At 44.4% G+C, this 17,639-nt stretch overlaps 1 protein-coding gene across 1 annotated transcript; it reads right to left on the bottom strand.

Annotated features, from left to right (window-relative positions):
* Positions 1–14,526: 14,526 nt before the first annotated feature.
* Positions 14,527–16,267, bottom strand: LOC108670143 (low-density lipoprotein receptor-related protein 2; the record flags this gene model as incomplete). The annotated part of the gene is given in 5 exon segments (XM_018157595.1): positions 14,527–14,549; positions 14,720–14,857; positions 15,117–15,224; positions 15,658–15,813; positions 16,137–16,267. Coding segments are annotated over 5 exon segments (556 nt in total), but the record flags the coding sequence as incomplete, so codon positions are not given.
* Positions 16,268–17,639: the final 1,372 nt, after the last annotated feature.

Genomic DNA, 17,639 nt, shown 5'->3' with positions numbered 1-17,639 from the left:
CTACTTACTATTGTACTTGCCCTCCTACCTTCTATTGTATTTTCCCTCCTACCTACTACTGTATTTTCCTTCCTACTTACTTTTGTATTTATCCGCCTACTCACTGTTGTATATCGAACCTACTTACTATTGTATATACCCTCCTACTTGCTATTGTATTTAGCATCCGACTTATTATTGTATTGCCCTCTTATTTACCACTGTATTTACCCTCATACTAGCAGTTGCATCAACCCTCCTACTTCACATTGCATTACCCTCATACTTAGCTGCATTCGCTCTGATGGCATGAGCTGCATCGGAGGCCATGTTTCAAAAAGTCCTAGTATGTAATTGAGGCAGAACTGTATATGTTGGAAATCGAAATGCGACTATAAGATTAAAAGTCGTTCGCTGATAACGACGACACTGGCACCAGTCAGTATGAGAGATACACGGTAACGTTGAATGGGTCAAAATTCAACTTGAAGCAGCCTAGAGCGACAAGTCGTGTGGGCATAAACTCCCGACTTGATCTTTTTGCGAACCATTGAGTATATGAATAAAAATGAGGAATTCTAAGAATTAACGGCATAATTGGGAGTAATGTGCACTCCGAGGTATGGAAGTATGAGGACTAATGGATCCTGCTAAGTTTGATATATCAGGAAATGTTGTTATTTTAGGGTATTGATATTATAATTATGCGAGCAGACTCTATAATGGAGTAAAGAAGCAACCATAAGAGCCCTAACTGGCCTCAGTGTAAGTGGAGGAAGCGTCGGCTCATGACTCATTGCCGTCAAATAATTCAGCTGTAATAACAGCAGGGTAAAACAACAATAATTCAACTGAGTAATTCATTGATAATTCGACAGTAACTAGAAGCTGGCTAGAAGCTAGGTCTTTACAATAAGACAAAAAGTGCAACATTTATATCATATGAAAAACTCATTCTACTTTGGATCATTTCTTGGGCCTCGTTCAAGTTCCACAGGAGCGATGGAGGCTGCAGGACTCAAGTGACAAGAAATATCAAGCCTGGCTGTAAGTTCAGCATTCATTTTTCGTTTAGGAAGCAAATGGATAGAAAAGGCGTTAATTAATTTACCGATATGGATGACATTTTATGCTCTCATGCAAAACACTTTTTACAGGCACATTAATTCGTATGAATTTCTTGAGCAAACAGTAACAAACATACAATGCAAAAATAAAGTAAAAAATTAACTTTTTAAAAATGTCTGACCTCAAATAGTTTCCGAAAAATAACATTATATTCCTAACACAAATGACCATCGTCGATATTGAGATCCTTTTTTGGATATCGTTTTCACTTTCCTTGAAGGGTTGTTGGGGTCACCGACACACCAACTCGGCCTACTTGATCGAATGGGGTCATTTTCACTGATAGTCTCTAATTAAAATCACTTTATTGCACAATCATCCGTTTTAGCATATACAATCCACTGTAATATAAACAATTCACGCGTTGGCTTACTGATATTCCACTGAAGAAGATGACTAAGAAAAGTTTCAAGTCTCGGATTTGAGGTTTTCCTGAAAGAGTAAAATGAGCAAAAATTATACTTCTGACTAGTAAATTAAAGTAAAGAATATACAAATCAAATAATGCAACACAAAACTCTAACGTAATTTAATTAGTAATACACGTCGGGACCTAACACACTACGTATCTCCGCTCGGGCTTCATACCGCACAATAATCTAGCAAGTCACACCTTCCGCGCATTCCGACAACTCGATTGAGTCGATGCTGCTACCTGTAACTCGATAGAGTCGATACTGCCGACTGTAATTCGATAGAGTAGATACTGCTGACTGTACCTGGAAAGAGTCGATACTGCCAACTGTAACTCGATAGAGTTGACTGTAACTCGGCTCCAAGTGTTACTTTTTCAAGTTGACGTCCATAGAGTGCCTCTACTGAGTACTCTGTACATTTCTTGCCGCCGTGCAGCAGGTCGCGCTACGCAGGGTTTGGTAGTGCGCGGACGACTATTTTATCGGTGATTGAGGGACTGGTGATTTTAGTTTAATTGGGATTAAGTGCGAAGGAGGGGAAGGAGGTTTCTAATTTATATTCAACAATCATGATTCAGCAATTAAATTATTTTGAACAGTGGTCTTAGTTCACCTCACTCAAGGCTTAAAAGTCCCCCTCATTTCTCTGAGTGTTTAAAGGGGGTAATAATATAGTAAAAAAATTATTTTAAATTTAGTCAATATTATAGTAAATTTTTTGAACAAAATTAACAAAATTGCTTGCCAATATTTCGCGATATTCGAGGTTACTTTGGATAACTGCGGTGTCTGTTCTCAGCTGAGGGTATCACAGATACCGGTGCGTCCCGTAGGCGAGCCTCGCTTATTTGGCCCGCTACTAACACCACCGCGCGTTGATCTGATGAATGTTGAATTAGATTATACGTTGAAATCTATGTTAACGGAGACGATGATCTGGATGAATTCAGCACATCCACCACTCTTCCTCATAAAATTCCTTTCGGGAATATTGGGCTGTTGTTGATAAGACTGAACCTGCGATGACGATGATGTGCACTGATTATTATTAATGTGTTCTGGTGGCGTTGCTTGAAGTTGTTGTCCGCGTTGTGTCGCAGGAGCGTTGATCGCGACCAGCGCCCACCAGGAGCACCTGCCGACGCCCGGGAGATGGCGAAGCCTGGCCGGGGTACGCTACTTCCTGAACAACAGCAGCGCCTCGAGCAGTCACAACGTCCTTTGGACATCGGACACAAGCCACTCGTTCTGCCGGTAAACATCCGCGCGCAGCCGCGACGAACTTTGGACGTCGCCGTGCAGCCGCGACGTCCTTTGGAACCGTTAGTTGTTGATGCTCGATACATTATCATGGTGACGTTGACTCGCTCGGGTTTTAATTTAATTCTACTTATTATTGTATTTACTATCCAATTTAGTATTGTATTTACCCTCCTACTTACTATTGTATTTACCCTAGAACTTACTAGTGTATTAACCCTTCTACTTACTATTGTATTTACCCTCCTATTTACTATTGTTTTTACCATCCTACTTCCTACTGTATTTACCATTCAGCTCACTATTGTATTTATTCTCATACATACTATTGTATTTACACTAGTCTTGCCATTATATTTACCATCCTACTTACTCTTGTATTTACCCTTGTCCCAACTATTGCATATACCCTACCACTTACTAATGTATATACCCACTTACTTACTATTGTATTTACCCTCCTACTTACTATTGTACTTGCCCACCAGGCACCTACTTACTATTGTATTTACCATCCTACTTATTATTGTATTTACCCTCATACTTACTATTGTATTTAACTTCTTACTTACTATTATATTAACCCTCCTACTTTCTACAGTATTTATCCTCCAACTTCCTATTGTATCAACCCTCCCACTTACTATTGTTTACGCTCCTTCTACTGTTGCATTTACCGCCTACTTACTATTGTATTTACCCTCCTACTTACAGTTATATTACCCACTTACTTACCATTGCATTTACTGTCCTACTTTCTATTATATTGCCCTCTTACTTACTGTTGCATTTACCTCTTTATACCGATGTATTTACTCTCCAGCTTAGCTGCATTCGCTCTGATGGCATGAGCTGCATCGGAGGCCATGTTGCAAAAAGTCCTCGTATGTAATTGAGGCAGAACTGTATATGTTGGACACCAAAATGGGGGGCTATAAGATTAATATTCGTTCACTGATAACGACGACACTGCATGCACCAATCAATATGAGAGGTACACGAAAACGTTGAATGGGTCATAATTCAACTTGTGGTAGCCTAGGGCGACAAGTCTTGTGAGTATAAACTCAAGATCTTTTTGCAAACCTCTTATAAGTATACAAATAAAAATCAGAAATTCTACGGATTAGCGGCATAGTTGGGATTAATGTGCAATCCGAGAAATGGAACTATATGAACAAATGGATCCTACTGAGTTTAATATTTCAGGAAATGTTGTTATTTTATAGTATTGATATTTTAATCATACGAGCAGACTCTATGATGAAGTAAAGAAGCAATCAGAAGAGCCCTAACTGGCCTCAGTGTAAGTGGAGGAGGCGTCGGCTCATGACTCATTGCCGTCAAATAATTCAGCTGTAATACCAGCAGGGCAATTCAGCCGTAATTCAACTGAGTAATTCATTTGTAATTTAGCAGCTATTCAACTAATTAATTTACTAGTAATTCAGCAGTAAGTAAGCTGGCGAGGAGTTATTTCCAATAATACAAGCATTACAACATTTATTTCATCTGAAAACTCATTCTACTTTGGATCATTTCTCGGGCTTCGTTCAAGTTCCAGAAGAGCGATGGAGGCTGCGGGACATCGGTGGTTTCCTTCGTTGTCGCCTAAGGAACTTCTATGAAAATAGATTTTCTCTCCCACGATTCTTGTTGTCATTATTTAAGCGACCTGAAATATCAAACCTGGTCACAAGTTCAGCATTCAATTTTCGTTAAGGGAGCGTGTGAGTAGGAAAAGCGTTCATTTATTTACCGATATTGATGATATTTTATACCCACATGTAAAACACTTTTACAAGCACATTTGTTCCTATCAATTTATTGAGAAAACGAAAACAAACATAAAATGCAAAGAAAACGTAACAAATGAACTTTAAGAATTTTTTGAACTCGTATAATTATGTAAAAATAGCATTATATTCCCAATGCAAATGACCATTGCCTATAGAGCTCATTTTTTTGGATATGGTTTTCACTTCCTTTTGAGGATCTTTTTTTCTTTTAACAGCGCTACGTAGGAAGCTAAAGTCACGTTCACCTCAAGCATTCAGTCATTACATTCAGGACTATCCTAGAAACTCATATGAATGAGCTAGGCCACTTTAATATGAATCCTTGCAATTAATTCCTGCTTTCCTGTCATACTATATTGTTTATTACTAAAAAACAGACAGTTCATGATATGATTCGCTTTTACAGGTCTTCAAGCTGTCAAGGGTTCCATTTCATTATACATCATCCGTAACGACATATACAAGGTTGCAATTAGCTCGTTAATTAAATTCCGTCGCGCTTGTCTGCCTAATTAACAGCCAACTTTCAATCATATGAGGACACCGTCTGCTTGTAATACTTCTCTTTCGTGAGTGTAAGTACCGACTATCACAAAACACTGGTGTGGAGTAGTATTTTTGCAACACTTCTATTTAACTTCATTTCTTGTTGTTTGTTTGTCTGCTACAAATGTCATAATTGATATTTAAAACACTTCTACCTCTCCAATCGATCAGAAATCTTGCACACTTGCGCAAAGTTGGAGAAAATCCATGAATCAATTGGCCGAATAAATAATTTTGAGAATTTAATTTTTTGGAAATATTACAAAAAAGTTTAAAAATTATTTTTTTTAATGTTTGAAAATAAAATTAGAAATTCATTGTACATGTTTAACATCGGACATACTGGATTCTTTGGAAGTGTTTTCATTAAAAAAATTTTTGAACGTTCATATTATTAGCGTACATAATAAGACTTGCATCCTGCTCGGTTTTCCTCTCAGCTTTCATGTATTCCATCAATAACAGTTTCGTAACTGGACATGTGAAACATGAGAGCTATGCCGCTTTGCGATAGCTGGGAAATGGACAGGAATTGATTGATAGAGATCCGTAAGGCCGTCAGATTGCAGTTGATTTTCTCGGTTCAAGTTTAATACGAGGCATTCGTGCTTAGGTTACTGTAGAAAATTAGGACTAGAACTTATAATGGATGTTGTACAATCGTCGGAAACACTCATTCTGCTGTAGGCATTGACTAGTTCGAAATTCTCTCCGTGATTGTGGCCGTTTGCCGCAGGCACCTCGCAAACGCGTCGATCTGGGCCCTTTTTGTCCACTTGAACTCGCGTCCAAGCAGTCTACTGACGGCCTGGCCTCCTCTTCCCTGGACAGCGAGCGGCCTCTGTCAGTGAGGACGATTAAACGGCCGCAAAAGTGCCGTGAAATGTCCTCTGCTTACATTGATTATGCTGGTGGTAATGATTCAAGCGTTGAGGAGGCAGTGAGAGTAGGATGGTGGAAGGACAGGAAGGAGGAGGAATATCGAAACCTTCAAATAGCAAAAATGTTAACATGTGGAGTTACCAGAAAGGACTTAATTGCATTATTCGCCGATTCAATCAATAGTTCCATTCAGTTGTTTTGTGTATTCAGGTTATTGTCATGAATTTTTGTAGTGAAACACTAACTCGATGCATAAGTATATGGTAACTGCCAAAATAAATCTATAAACACACGAGAAATGCTGCAATTGCGTGGTAAACTCATGCGAAATGAACGGCAAACGAGAAAAAACAGGACTGTATGAAGGTATTGCTGAGCACCGCTATTCTTCGGTCTTTAATCGTCAGACGGCTGGAAGCTATCAGTGAGGGTGAATGGTGCGGCGAATTAGACCATATTTCTGTTGATTTTGGATTACAAGAAAAGGTAAGGCAAAGAACTAACGTCTGAAATTACAGTTCGTCTCATACGCAAATATCAAGGGGAATTTCGGCGAGTGCACCTCATGAAACTATATCTTATTGTCATGCATATTAAAGTGGGTGATCGACCGTGCATTTTGGATGATAGCCCTGCAACAAGGACGATGGACCGTGTAACGTGGATGATGGACCTGCAACGTTGATGATGAACGGAGCAAGGTAGATAGTGTACCGTGCAAGGTGGACGATGGAACGATCAAGGCGGACGATGGATCGTGCAAGATGGATGATGGACCGTGCAAGGAGGATGATGGACCCTGCAAGGAGGATGATGGACCTGTCTCTTATACACATCTAGATGTGTATAAGAGACAGACTTGCAACTTACGTTATTTTAGTCCCATTCATGTAACTTGCAACTTACGTTATTTTAGTCACATTCATGCTTGCAACTTACGTTATTTTAGTCACATTCATGTAACTTGCAACTTACGTTATTTTAGTCACATTCATGCAACTTGCAACTTACGTTATTTTAGTCACATTCATGTAACTTGCAACTTACGTTATTTTAGTCCCATTCATGTAACTTGCAACTTACGTTATTTTAGTCCCATTCATGTAACTTGCACCTCATGTTCTAAAAAAACTCGATTGTTAGCATTTAAAATTTTCCAAGCATTTAAAAACAAAGAAGAAGGCTCGGAAATTAACCATATATTTATTTAAGAAAATATTTCAGGGTCGATCTCACCGTTAGTTCGACTATCATATTAAGTAAGTGCAATCAATAACGAGTATTAATTTAAATTTGCAGGAAAACAATATAATCTAACTTGACCAATGAAAACTCAATTAGCTTAAAAGACCACAAGCAGCCACGCTAGGTTTTTACAATTTCATGATGTCATCATGCGCAGCTATGCTGGTGTAGCGCATATTTTCCAACTCTGCTCTATTTATTGTTAAAATAGACCTCGACATTCGCTCCACCTGTGAAATGAAGACTGAATGCATGAACATCAAAATGGATATAGTACTGTAATGAATCCTATATATTTCATAAAAAATATTTCAATCCATCAAAGATTACAAAAAATAAACCATGTGAGTTGCGACAAAAAGCGAACACTTCACTCAAGCAGTCAGACCAGTAGAAGTGGTGATATCAATGATGATTATAGCCATGATTTTGCAAAATGTGATGGAGAACATACGAAAAGAAGATAATTAATTATTTGTTGCTGCACAGGACTGAGAACATTTCAGAAATATTCTGAAGAACTTGCCAACAAATCTTAAGTAACTGCTTGCCCAGATTTCTTTCAGGCGACAGTGTAATTATGAGTGAATCATCCTTATAGTGTAGAGGCCTTCTTGGTACCCAGTCAGAAATCGCCGCAGTCTGCAAGCCAGCCGCGGGTGAACTTGCCTGCACCAACGCTCGCCCCAGCGCAACGCCAGGGGGATCAACAGAGCAGGAATGTCCACAACAGCGCAATATTGCGGCAGAGCTTCTCGGCCTGGAAAAGGCCTGCTGCCGCAATCAGTCTGTCCCACCGCGAGCGACCAGGCTCAGTCCCCGATCTCTGCCGCGTCTAGCCCCCGATCTCTGCCGCGTCTACGTCGTGGGGGTACACTGGCCTGCGCGTCGACCGGATGCCCGGCTTACTCGTGGGCCAGGCCAAACGGCAGAGGCCCCCCCCCGGCCGGATCGCTACCGGACGGAGGCTCCATCCTTTTTTCCCCTAAGGGCAGGGGAACCCCGGCCTCCCCTTCTCCTACCCGCACCTTTGGCCGCCTATCTTTCCTAACACACCCTATGCCCTTCTCTCCTCCCATCTTTTCTTCCTTTTCGTCCTTCTTCTCCTTACCCAGGGTATCCATCCCAACCCTGGCCAGGACCCTTGCTCAGTCTGCTCCCTCCCGGTTACACGGCAGTGCTATTCGTTTTGGTGCTCCGTGTGCAACGCCTGGTGCCACAAGCGGTGCTCCGGCCTTCGCTCCATTCACCACTACTCTGCGGACTGGATCTGCCCTACGTGCAGGCGGCGTGTCCCGAGCCCACCCAGACCCAGTCCCCCCTCGCCCTCCCGGCCTCACCCCGTGCTTGCCTACACTCGTCTCTGCGTCCTCCAGTTTAACTGCAATGGGATCCAATCCAGCGCAGTCGAACTGACTGCCTTCCTCGCACAGCACGATGTTGCGATTGCCTGCATCCAGGAGACGAAGCTATCAGCGGCCTCCCGCCCTCCCTCTTTCCCTGGATACGCGCTGGAGCGTAGGGACCGTCCCGGTGGCCACGGTGGTGGTCTCCTAATCCTGATTCGTCACGACATCCCGTACACCGGGCGTGATATTTCTCCCCTCCTGCGTGGCGACGCCACCATGGAGGCCATAGCCATCTCCACTTCGCTCATTGGCTCCCCTCTCTGTATTATCAATATATACATCCCACCAGCCACCTCCTGCCCCCCGGGATACTCCCCGGACCTCTCTGACATTGTCACCATCCCAGACAATTGTCTGATAGTGAGCGACTTCAACGCCCATCACCCCTCCTGGTTCTCCCACACTGAGGACCAGAGAGCAGCAGCGAGAAGGATCACCATCGATGACTTCATCTCTGGCTCCCCCTTAGCCTTCCTCAACAAGGATTCGCCGACCCGCCTCCCCTCCCACGGTCCGCCCTCGTCACCTGACCTCGCCATCATCACCGGGCAGCTACTACTCAGCACCTCATGGGCACCTCAAGTCGCCCTAAATTCCGACCATTTGCCCATTCTGCTTCATCTGCCTCCCGCCATGGAGTACCCGGCCCCCCGGTCTGCCCGCTCTTATACTAACTTTAAGAAAGCGGACTGGCATGCCTACACGGCAGCAGTTAAAGCAACGCTCGAGGCAGTCCCTCCCCCCCACCTCGTGCGGAAGTGAGTCGACCCTCAAGGGCGTCCTGGCGGCTGCTGCCAAGCAGCACATCCCCGCGGGCTTTAGAAAAGAGTATTCCCCGCAGTCAGCCCTGGCACCCGGTTGCTCATGGAGCAACGGGATGACATCAGGGCGCGCAACCCTAACGACCCCCGGCTCCCCGAACTCAACCTAGAAATCACCACTTCAATACAAGCCCATGCCAGGAATACCTGGCGGACACATCTCGCCTCGTGCAACAGGCGAACTCACCAGTCAAAACACTGGAACCTTCTCCGCTCACTATCCGGAAAACTTAGCCGCCCTCCACCAAACCAGCCAATCCAATTCGGTCAGATCCCCCTCTCGTCGCAGCGCAAGATCTCCTCCGCCTTTTGCAAACTATTCACCTCCATCGCTCCGCACCGCCAAAACCCATCCACCCGCCGCCTTATGCGTCGAATCTGGGCTGAGCACCCCTTGGACAGGGACTTTGCCCCTTTCACCCCTAACATGGTGAAACTCGCCATCAGAGCCGCTAACAATTCTTCCGCTCGGGGTCCGGATGGCCTCACGGTTCTCCACCTCAAACACCTTGGCCCGGTGGCCTCCAGTTCCTTACCCACATCTTTAATATCTCTGTCGTCACGGCCTCCATTCCATCTATATGGAAAAACTCAATAATTATCCCGTTACTAAAACCAGGTAAACCTGGTAACCAGGGTTCCTCGTACGCCCCATCTCCCTCCTTTGTCCAGCGGTCAAGATCCTGGAACGCCTTCTACTCCCATACATCTCTGATTCTCTCATCACGGTTTCTTCGCAACATGGCTTTAAACCAGGACACTCGACAGTTACCGCCCTCCTCCCGCTCGCGCACCAGATTGCGACGGGCTTCAATTCACGCCGTCCCCCTGCACGTACAGTGGCAGCTGCGGTCAACCTATCGAAAGCTTTCGATAGTGTCGGCCACCCTCTTCTCCTTAGCATGATCGCGGCCTCAGACCTACATCATAATCTGGTCCGCTGGCTGTGCTGTTACCTTAGAGGCAGGATGGCTTCCTACCTCTATCTGAGAACAAGGTCCCCCTTCAGAACTATCCATTCTGGAGTCCCCCAAGGGTCGGTCATTTCACCAGCCCTATTCAACTACTTCATCTCGGACATACCTGTTCCGACCTCTAACATCGCCTCATATGCAGATGATCTTACTATTTTTGTGTCGTCCCCGAGACTCGACGCCGCGGAGTCTGACCTCTCTGAGCTTCTCCGGGGCGTCTCAGACTGGTCGACCGCCAAGAAACTGGCCGTGGCTCCAAGGAAATCCCCAGTCACGCTCTTCACCCCCGACACTCACCAATCCCGTCTTCACCCCTCTGCAACAATCTGCAATGGCATCATCCCCTTGCACAAAACCCGCAAAATCTTGGGGGTCACTTGGGATACCCATTTTACGTTCTCTCCTCATGTCAGAGCCATAGCCACCAAAGCAACAGGCTCCTTACGCATCTTAAAAGCCCTGGCCGGCACCAACTGGGGCTTCTCCAAGGAAGACATCATTGCCACATACCGGACAATTACTCGCCCAATCCTCAATTATGCTGCCCCCATCTGGTACCCAGTCGCCTCACGCACCGCAATTGCAAGTCTCCAAATCATCCAAAACTCAGCCTTGAGACTAGCCTCCGGCTGCCTCAAGATGGCCCCAATCGCCCATCTCCACCTTGAGGCCGGCGTCCTCCCCCTGTCCGCCCACCTGGACCTGGCCTGTGCTCAATTTCTCGCCAGCGCACTCCAGCCTACTCATGCTTCTTTCAGCATCGTCTCCGCTCCCCCCGGAGACCGCCCCATGAAACCTTCACTCAAGACAAGATTCGGCCACCTTGTGGCGCCTTTCCTCGCTGACGGCATGATGCCCGACGGTGCCTATGGAGAGGCAAAACGCTCCCTCCCTAGGGAGATAGCCACCCGTGTTGCGGCGACGACCGTAAACAACGCTGTCCTCACAGCCCCACCACCACCGATTGCAGCAGAAGAAGCCTCGCTCCCTCGCCCTTACCGTTCCGCGCTATCCAGCTACGCTCGGGATACTGCAGCTCCCTGGCGTCCTACACCCACAGGGTCGGACGCTCCCTTAGCGCCGCTTGCCCGGACTGCGGGGATCCCCTCCAATCCGTCCAGCACCTCTTTGCCTGCCATGCCTTCCCCACGCCCCTCAGCGTCTCATCATTGTGGGACAACCCCGAGGAGGCGTCGACGTTCCTTGCCACCCTCCCTGCTTTCGCCCACCTTCCACCTCTTCCGGTGCTGCCCCCCGACCGCCACCAGAGCCTCCGCCCACGCGAGCGTGACGTTTGGCGCAAGAAACAACAACAACAACCAGGCTTGCAGACACTGCCAGCTTTCGCACAATCGCGAAGGTGGTTGCCGCGACTGGCGGGACCGCTGCGCAAAATTCCCGCCGTCTAAGGGTGGCTGAACGTGAATTTCGAGCAAAAGAAATCCCCACGCCCTCCACTATATATAGCTCCCTTACTTTCTGGAGCTATATATAATAATTGTGGAGAACATTGGGAATTATATAATAAGGTACACCGACACAATTATAAAGCGACTTTTAATGCTGTCATTCTGAGGTATGAAATAGGCACATGTAAAACAAATTTTGACAGAAATAAAAAGATTTGTTCGGGCCGTTTATTAAACCCTTAAGTGCACATTTAAACTACATGACATTTTTTAGGTTAATTGAAACCAGAGAACAAATTCCAAACTATTTGGTATGCCTCAAATAGTTCCACTCTCGTATCATTGATACAGCACGCACGCCATACGTAAATTCCAGTCTCGTATCGTGGATACAACACGCATGCCTCACGTAGGTTCCAGTTTCGTGTCATTGATACAACACGCATGCCTCACGTAAGTTCCAGTCTCGTATCGTGAATACAACACGCATGCCTCACGTAGGTTCCAGTTTCGTATCACGGATACAACACGCATGCCTCACGTAGGTTCCAGTCTCGTATCGTGGATACGACACGCATGCCTCACGTAGGTTCCTGGCTCGTATTGTGGATACAACACGCATGCCTCACTTGATTAAGTTCCAGTCTCGTATCGTGGATACAACACGCATGCCTCACGTAAGTTCCAGTCTCGTATCGTGGATACAACACGCATGCCTCACGTAAGTTCCAGTCTCGTATCGTGGACACAACACGCACGCCTCACGTAAATTCCAGTCTCATATTGTGGTTACAACACGCATGCCTCACGTGAGTTCCAGTCTCGTATTGTGGATACAACACGCACGCCTCACGTAAGTTCCAGTCTCGTATCGTGGATACAACACGCACGCCTCACGTAAGTTTATATATTCACTGAAGCAAAATTACTTCTCTCAGCAAACAGCGTTCTAAATTCTTGAGTAAAGTAATACCCGTGTCGAAAGTACATCACATGTTAACCTTGAACTTGGTTAAACTACAGGGTCCGCCTTATTTATGGCACAGATGTTTGCTATTTAAAAATAAATTGGTTTCTAGGAGACTTTTCTTTTATAATGAAGCTTAATATCATCTATTAATTCATTTATTTTATCTATCAGAAGTCTAAGGTGTCTTTATTTACTATTATTTATGGTAGATAGAAATGCAATTGTAACACTTCATCAAAAGGGAGAGAGTAATTCAGTCATTGCAAAAAAGCTCCAAATTCGTCGTGAAACTGTGTGGAAGGTGGTAAAAAATATAAAATAAACTGGTGAAACATACAATCAACCTGGTCAAGGAAGGAAACGAAGTGTCCGAACAAAATTATTGATCAAAAACACGAGGGAGAAGTTGAGGAGAAACCCTCGTCGCTCAGCTGCAAAATTGGCTGCAGAAGCAGGAGTCAGTCTGACATCAATGCGTAGAGTCCCCAAAGATGACCTCAAAACCTCCCCTTACAAGATGCAAACAAAGCATGAACTAACAGACTTTCATGAACGAATGAGGCTCGAAAGATGACAGCACATTCTGGAGCCTCCGTCCGGTAGCGATCCGGGCGGGGGGGGCCTCTGCCGTTTGGCCTGGCCCGCGAGTGAGCCGGGCATCCGGTCGACGCGCAGGCCAGGGTACCCCCACGACGTAGACGCGGCAAGTCTCCAAATCATCCAAATTTCAGCCTTGAGACTAGCCACCGGCTGCCTCAAGATGGCCCCAATAGCCCATCTCCACCATGAGACCGGCGTCCTCCCCCTGTCCGCCCACCTGGACCTGGCCTGTGCTGAATTTCTCGCCAGCGCCCTCCAGCCTACTCATGCTTCTTTCAGCATCGTCTCCGCTCCCCCCGGAGACCGCCCCATGAAACCTTCACTCAAGACAAGATCCGGCCACCTTGTGGCGCCTTTCCTCGCTGACGGCATGATGCCCGACGGTGCCTATGGAGAGGCAAAACGCTCCCTCCGTAGGGAGATAGCCACCCGTGTTGCGTCGACGACCGTTAACAACGCTGTCCTCACAGCCCCACCACCACCGATTGCAGCAGAAAAAGCCTCGCTCCCTCGCCCTTACCGTTCCGCGCTATCCCAGCTACGCTCGGGATACTGCAGCTCCCTTGCGGCCTACACCCACAGGGTCGGACGCTCCCTTAGCGCCGCTTGCCCGGACTGCGGGGATCCCCTCCAATCCGTCCAGCACCTCTTTGCCTGCCTCGCCTTCCCCACGCCCCTAAGCGTCTCATCATTGTGGGACAACCCCGTGGAGGCGTCGACGTTCCTTGCCACCCTCCCTGCCTTCGCCCACCTTGCTCCTCTTCCGGTGCTGCCCCCCCGACCGCCACCAGAGCCTCCGCCCACGCGAGCGTGACGTTTGGCGCAAGAAACAACAACAACAACAGCACATTCTGGATCTCATTGAGGATTGCACGCTGCCCAACTTGGTGTTCAGTGACGAGGAAAAAATTGACATTGAACAAAGCATTAACCGTCAAAATGACAGAGTTTGGAGTCGAGATGGANATCGTAAACCGCATTAACGTATGCATCAATGGCTCGCATCGATAACTTGCATGAGTTAAATTTTGACGCTGGATAATTTATGAATGGTTCATGTAAGATTATGAACTACTTAATCATCGTGTTCACGAGTCTTTCGTTGCATGGCCTGAAGTTAAAAAGAAATAAATTGAACTAGTTCTTATTATGAGAGCATTCAGTTAGTATATTACTCACGTTAAACTGACATCCCACGCAAACGCATCAAAGCAAACTCTCCCAAATTAAATGATAATAAAAAGTGTGGGATGAGTTATTGGACTGAATCCCCAGACTTACCGCAGATTGCGGGGTTTTCATCTTCGTCGCCAGGGCAATCTTGTTGTCCGTCACAAAATGAAGAGGCGTTCCGGCACGTACTTTTGTTGCCTGGACTTGCAAAGTCAACCACACATGATCGCTGCCCCGCCCCACATGCTGAAATTTTGATTTAAGCTGTAACTTAATTTTTCAAACTTACGAAACTACTGTTTCATTTATTTTCGTCGTGTATACAATAAGGACGAATTATTTCAAATTTTGGAAGCCGTTGAACTAATTAAGTAGAAAGAAAACTGTGATATTTAAATGAAAAGTGGTAATAAGGTATTAATTGTACATATCATTATTTAGCAACAAAAATAGCGCAAATTAAGAAGCAATGATAGATACCTATTACCTCGTCCTCCTGACTTACTGCAATTTAGTTCGTCAGATCCGTCATCACAGTCCAGGACGGTGTCACAGACGAGATTAAAACTGATACACTTGTTGTCGCTGCTGCATTTGTGATTCCCATAACAATCTGTCAGCGATTGATTATATTGATGATTGTTATGTGGTTCATTACATAAATTTTGAAGACTAATTACGTCTGATGAAAGAAAGAGGGCCACTCATTTATTGCAAAGCTGTGCGAAATTATTTTTATGAGTCAAATCTTTCATTCTATTTAATGGCATTATGAATACTGCGACATTTAATGTGTTTAAAGTGTGAGCAGCTCAGGCCAAAAAATGTGAAATAAAAAAAACTTTTATATTGATAAATCAGCATTTTCTAATTAATTGCTCAGATGAGCTCGCACCCTTGGCCTCGCTATTTTTTTTAACATTTATTCCATATATCAATCGTTTCATTCATTATTTATTGATAAATTGCTCAGTGAGAGCATGAAAAAATTATATATGACAATTTTATTCATTACAGTTCAATAATAATTTGAATAATGGACTAACCACATAAGTTCCTATCTTCGTCACTGCCGTCCGAGCAGTCATTTTGGCCGTCACAAAGTACATCTTCAATAATGCATTTTCCATCGTTGCAAATCATTGCGGTGTCGCCAGCACAAACTGTGCCTTTCGTGGTATTCGTGCTATTCGTACAAACACCTGCACGGGCAATTAAAATAATATAACCTTGCCATGCTTCTACTGCACTGAATGTTGCTTTAATGGATTTATCAAGCAAGATTAAATTACACAAGACTGGGGCAACCATAGCACCAGCAACTCGGCTAACGGGGATAATTAAACTCGCAAATTATTGCGTAAAACATTTAAATTCCCATGAAAGTAAATTATGATTAAGAATTAATTATTTAATCTTTCTAATGGCATTTTCAATTCCAAACAATATGAAATTTTCCTTCATCGTTGCAATGCAATTATTAAATCTGTCCAAAAAGAGAGCAAAAATGAACAGTGAAACATGCCTGGCGTCACCAAGTCAGCTGGGTTTCCCTTGATAACAGATAACGTAGTGATGAAGTTTTCGAACTCAGCGCATCTCTCTGAGTCGTCGTAGCTTAGGGTGGCCACCAATCTAGCCCTTCTGGGAAATATTCTGTGGAGGACGAATGGAAGTATTTATTCGTTATCTGACATCAGAAGCATTACAAATCACACATAAAAAAGCATAGAACAAATTTTTAGCTTCAAATCTAGATTTCACAGAAAACATCACAAAGACCGAGGAAATGGTGGCAGGGTGGCTAAGTGGTTAAAGTGCATAGTACCAAAGAGGGTCGATCCCGCATGGCTCTGTTCGCCAGTTTCTAGTCGGCGAGGAGGCCGGACTGCTAAACAAAGTGAAATTGGAGAAGTGAGTTGGGCGTTTGAGACCGCAATAAGCTGTGAATGTTCTGTGATGTTAAGAATCGGCGACAGACCTACGGCCTAATAAACGCTGACACCGCTGTAAATGTGAATATCGCGAGTCGTCCGTTATAATAACATAATATAGCAGAAAATAAGCCAATTCTAAACTTGTTCTCAACATTGAAATATCAGGAATTTAAAAGCAAAGAAAATACCAAAAAATTCACCATATCTTAATAAGAGAAAACGTTTCGGAGTCCAGCTCCATCATCAGTTCATAACACAAAATTCTGTTCGAAAAAAGTTCAGTCCTAGAAACACAAATAAATCAATTAGTAAAGTAAATGCACTAAAAATAAATAGATAAGACATGAAAATAATGCTAGTAAACGTAAACGGCCTATCTATTTACTATTTCAAGAGGAANACGTCGGTATGACGGCACGCAATTTCTATACTAGGCTGGCTGAGCATAAGGGCAGGAGTTATAGAACAGGGAACCTACTTGCACATCCACCTCATTCTGCTGTACGTGTTCATGCCGAGCAGTGTAACACCTCTGTATCTGATAGTGATTTCAAAATTCTAGCTTCCGCATCCGGTGTTAGTGATCTACGAATTTTAGAATCCCTGTATATATTCAAACAGAAGCCTAGCCTGAAAGCCGCTTCCAGCTCCTTTCCTCTTGAAATAGTAAATAGATAAGCCGTTCACTAGCGTTAGTTTCATGTCTTCTTTATTTATTTTCCGTTTTGAAACCTGACAGTGCATTTTACTTTACTAATTGATTTATTAGTGTTTCTAGGACTGAACTTTTTCTGAACAGAATTTTGTGTTATGAACTGACGATGAAGCTGGACTCCGACACGTTTTCTCTTATAAAGATAAGGAGAATTTTTGTGGCATTTTCTTCGCTTTTAAATTCCTGGTTAACTTGCGATTCAAGCAAACAAGTGATTTTAATACATTGAAATATGTTTGGTAATTTTTGTCGTGAGCAGTTCCAAATCATTTTAAGACAGCCAGCTTGCAGTTTATAGATTACCGTCATCTGGGGTGAGATTCGCCCGAATTTAAATCATTGTATTAGTTATATTAACTCCATATGTTATGACCTG

This window comes from Hyalella azteca, unplaced genomic scaffold (genome assembly GCF_000764305.2).
Source record: "Hyalella azteca isolate HAZT.00-mixed unplaced genomic scaffold, Hazt_2.0.2 contig6130, whole genome shotgun sequence".
Taxonomy (NCBI): Eukaryota; Metazoa; Arthropoda; class Malacostraca; order Amphipoda; family Hyalellidae; genus Hyalella; species Hyalella azteca.
Note: the sequence above shows the minus strand (reverse complement) of the source record. Positions and strands in the feature narration are given on the sequence as shown.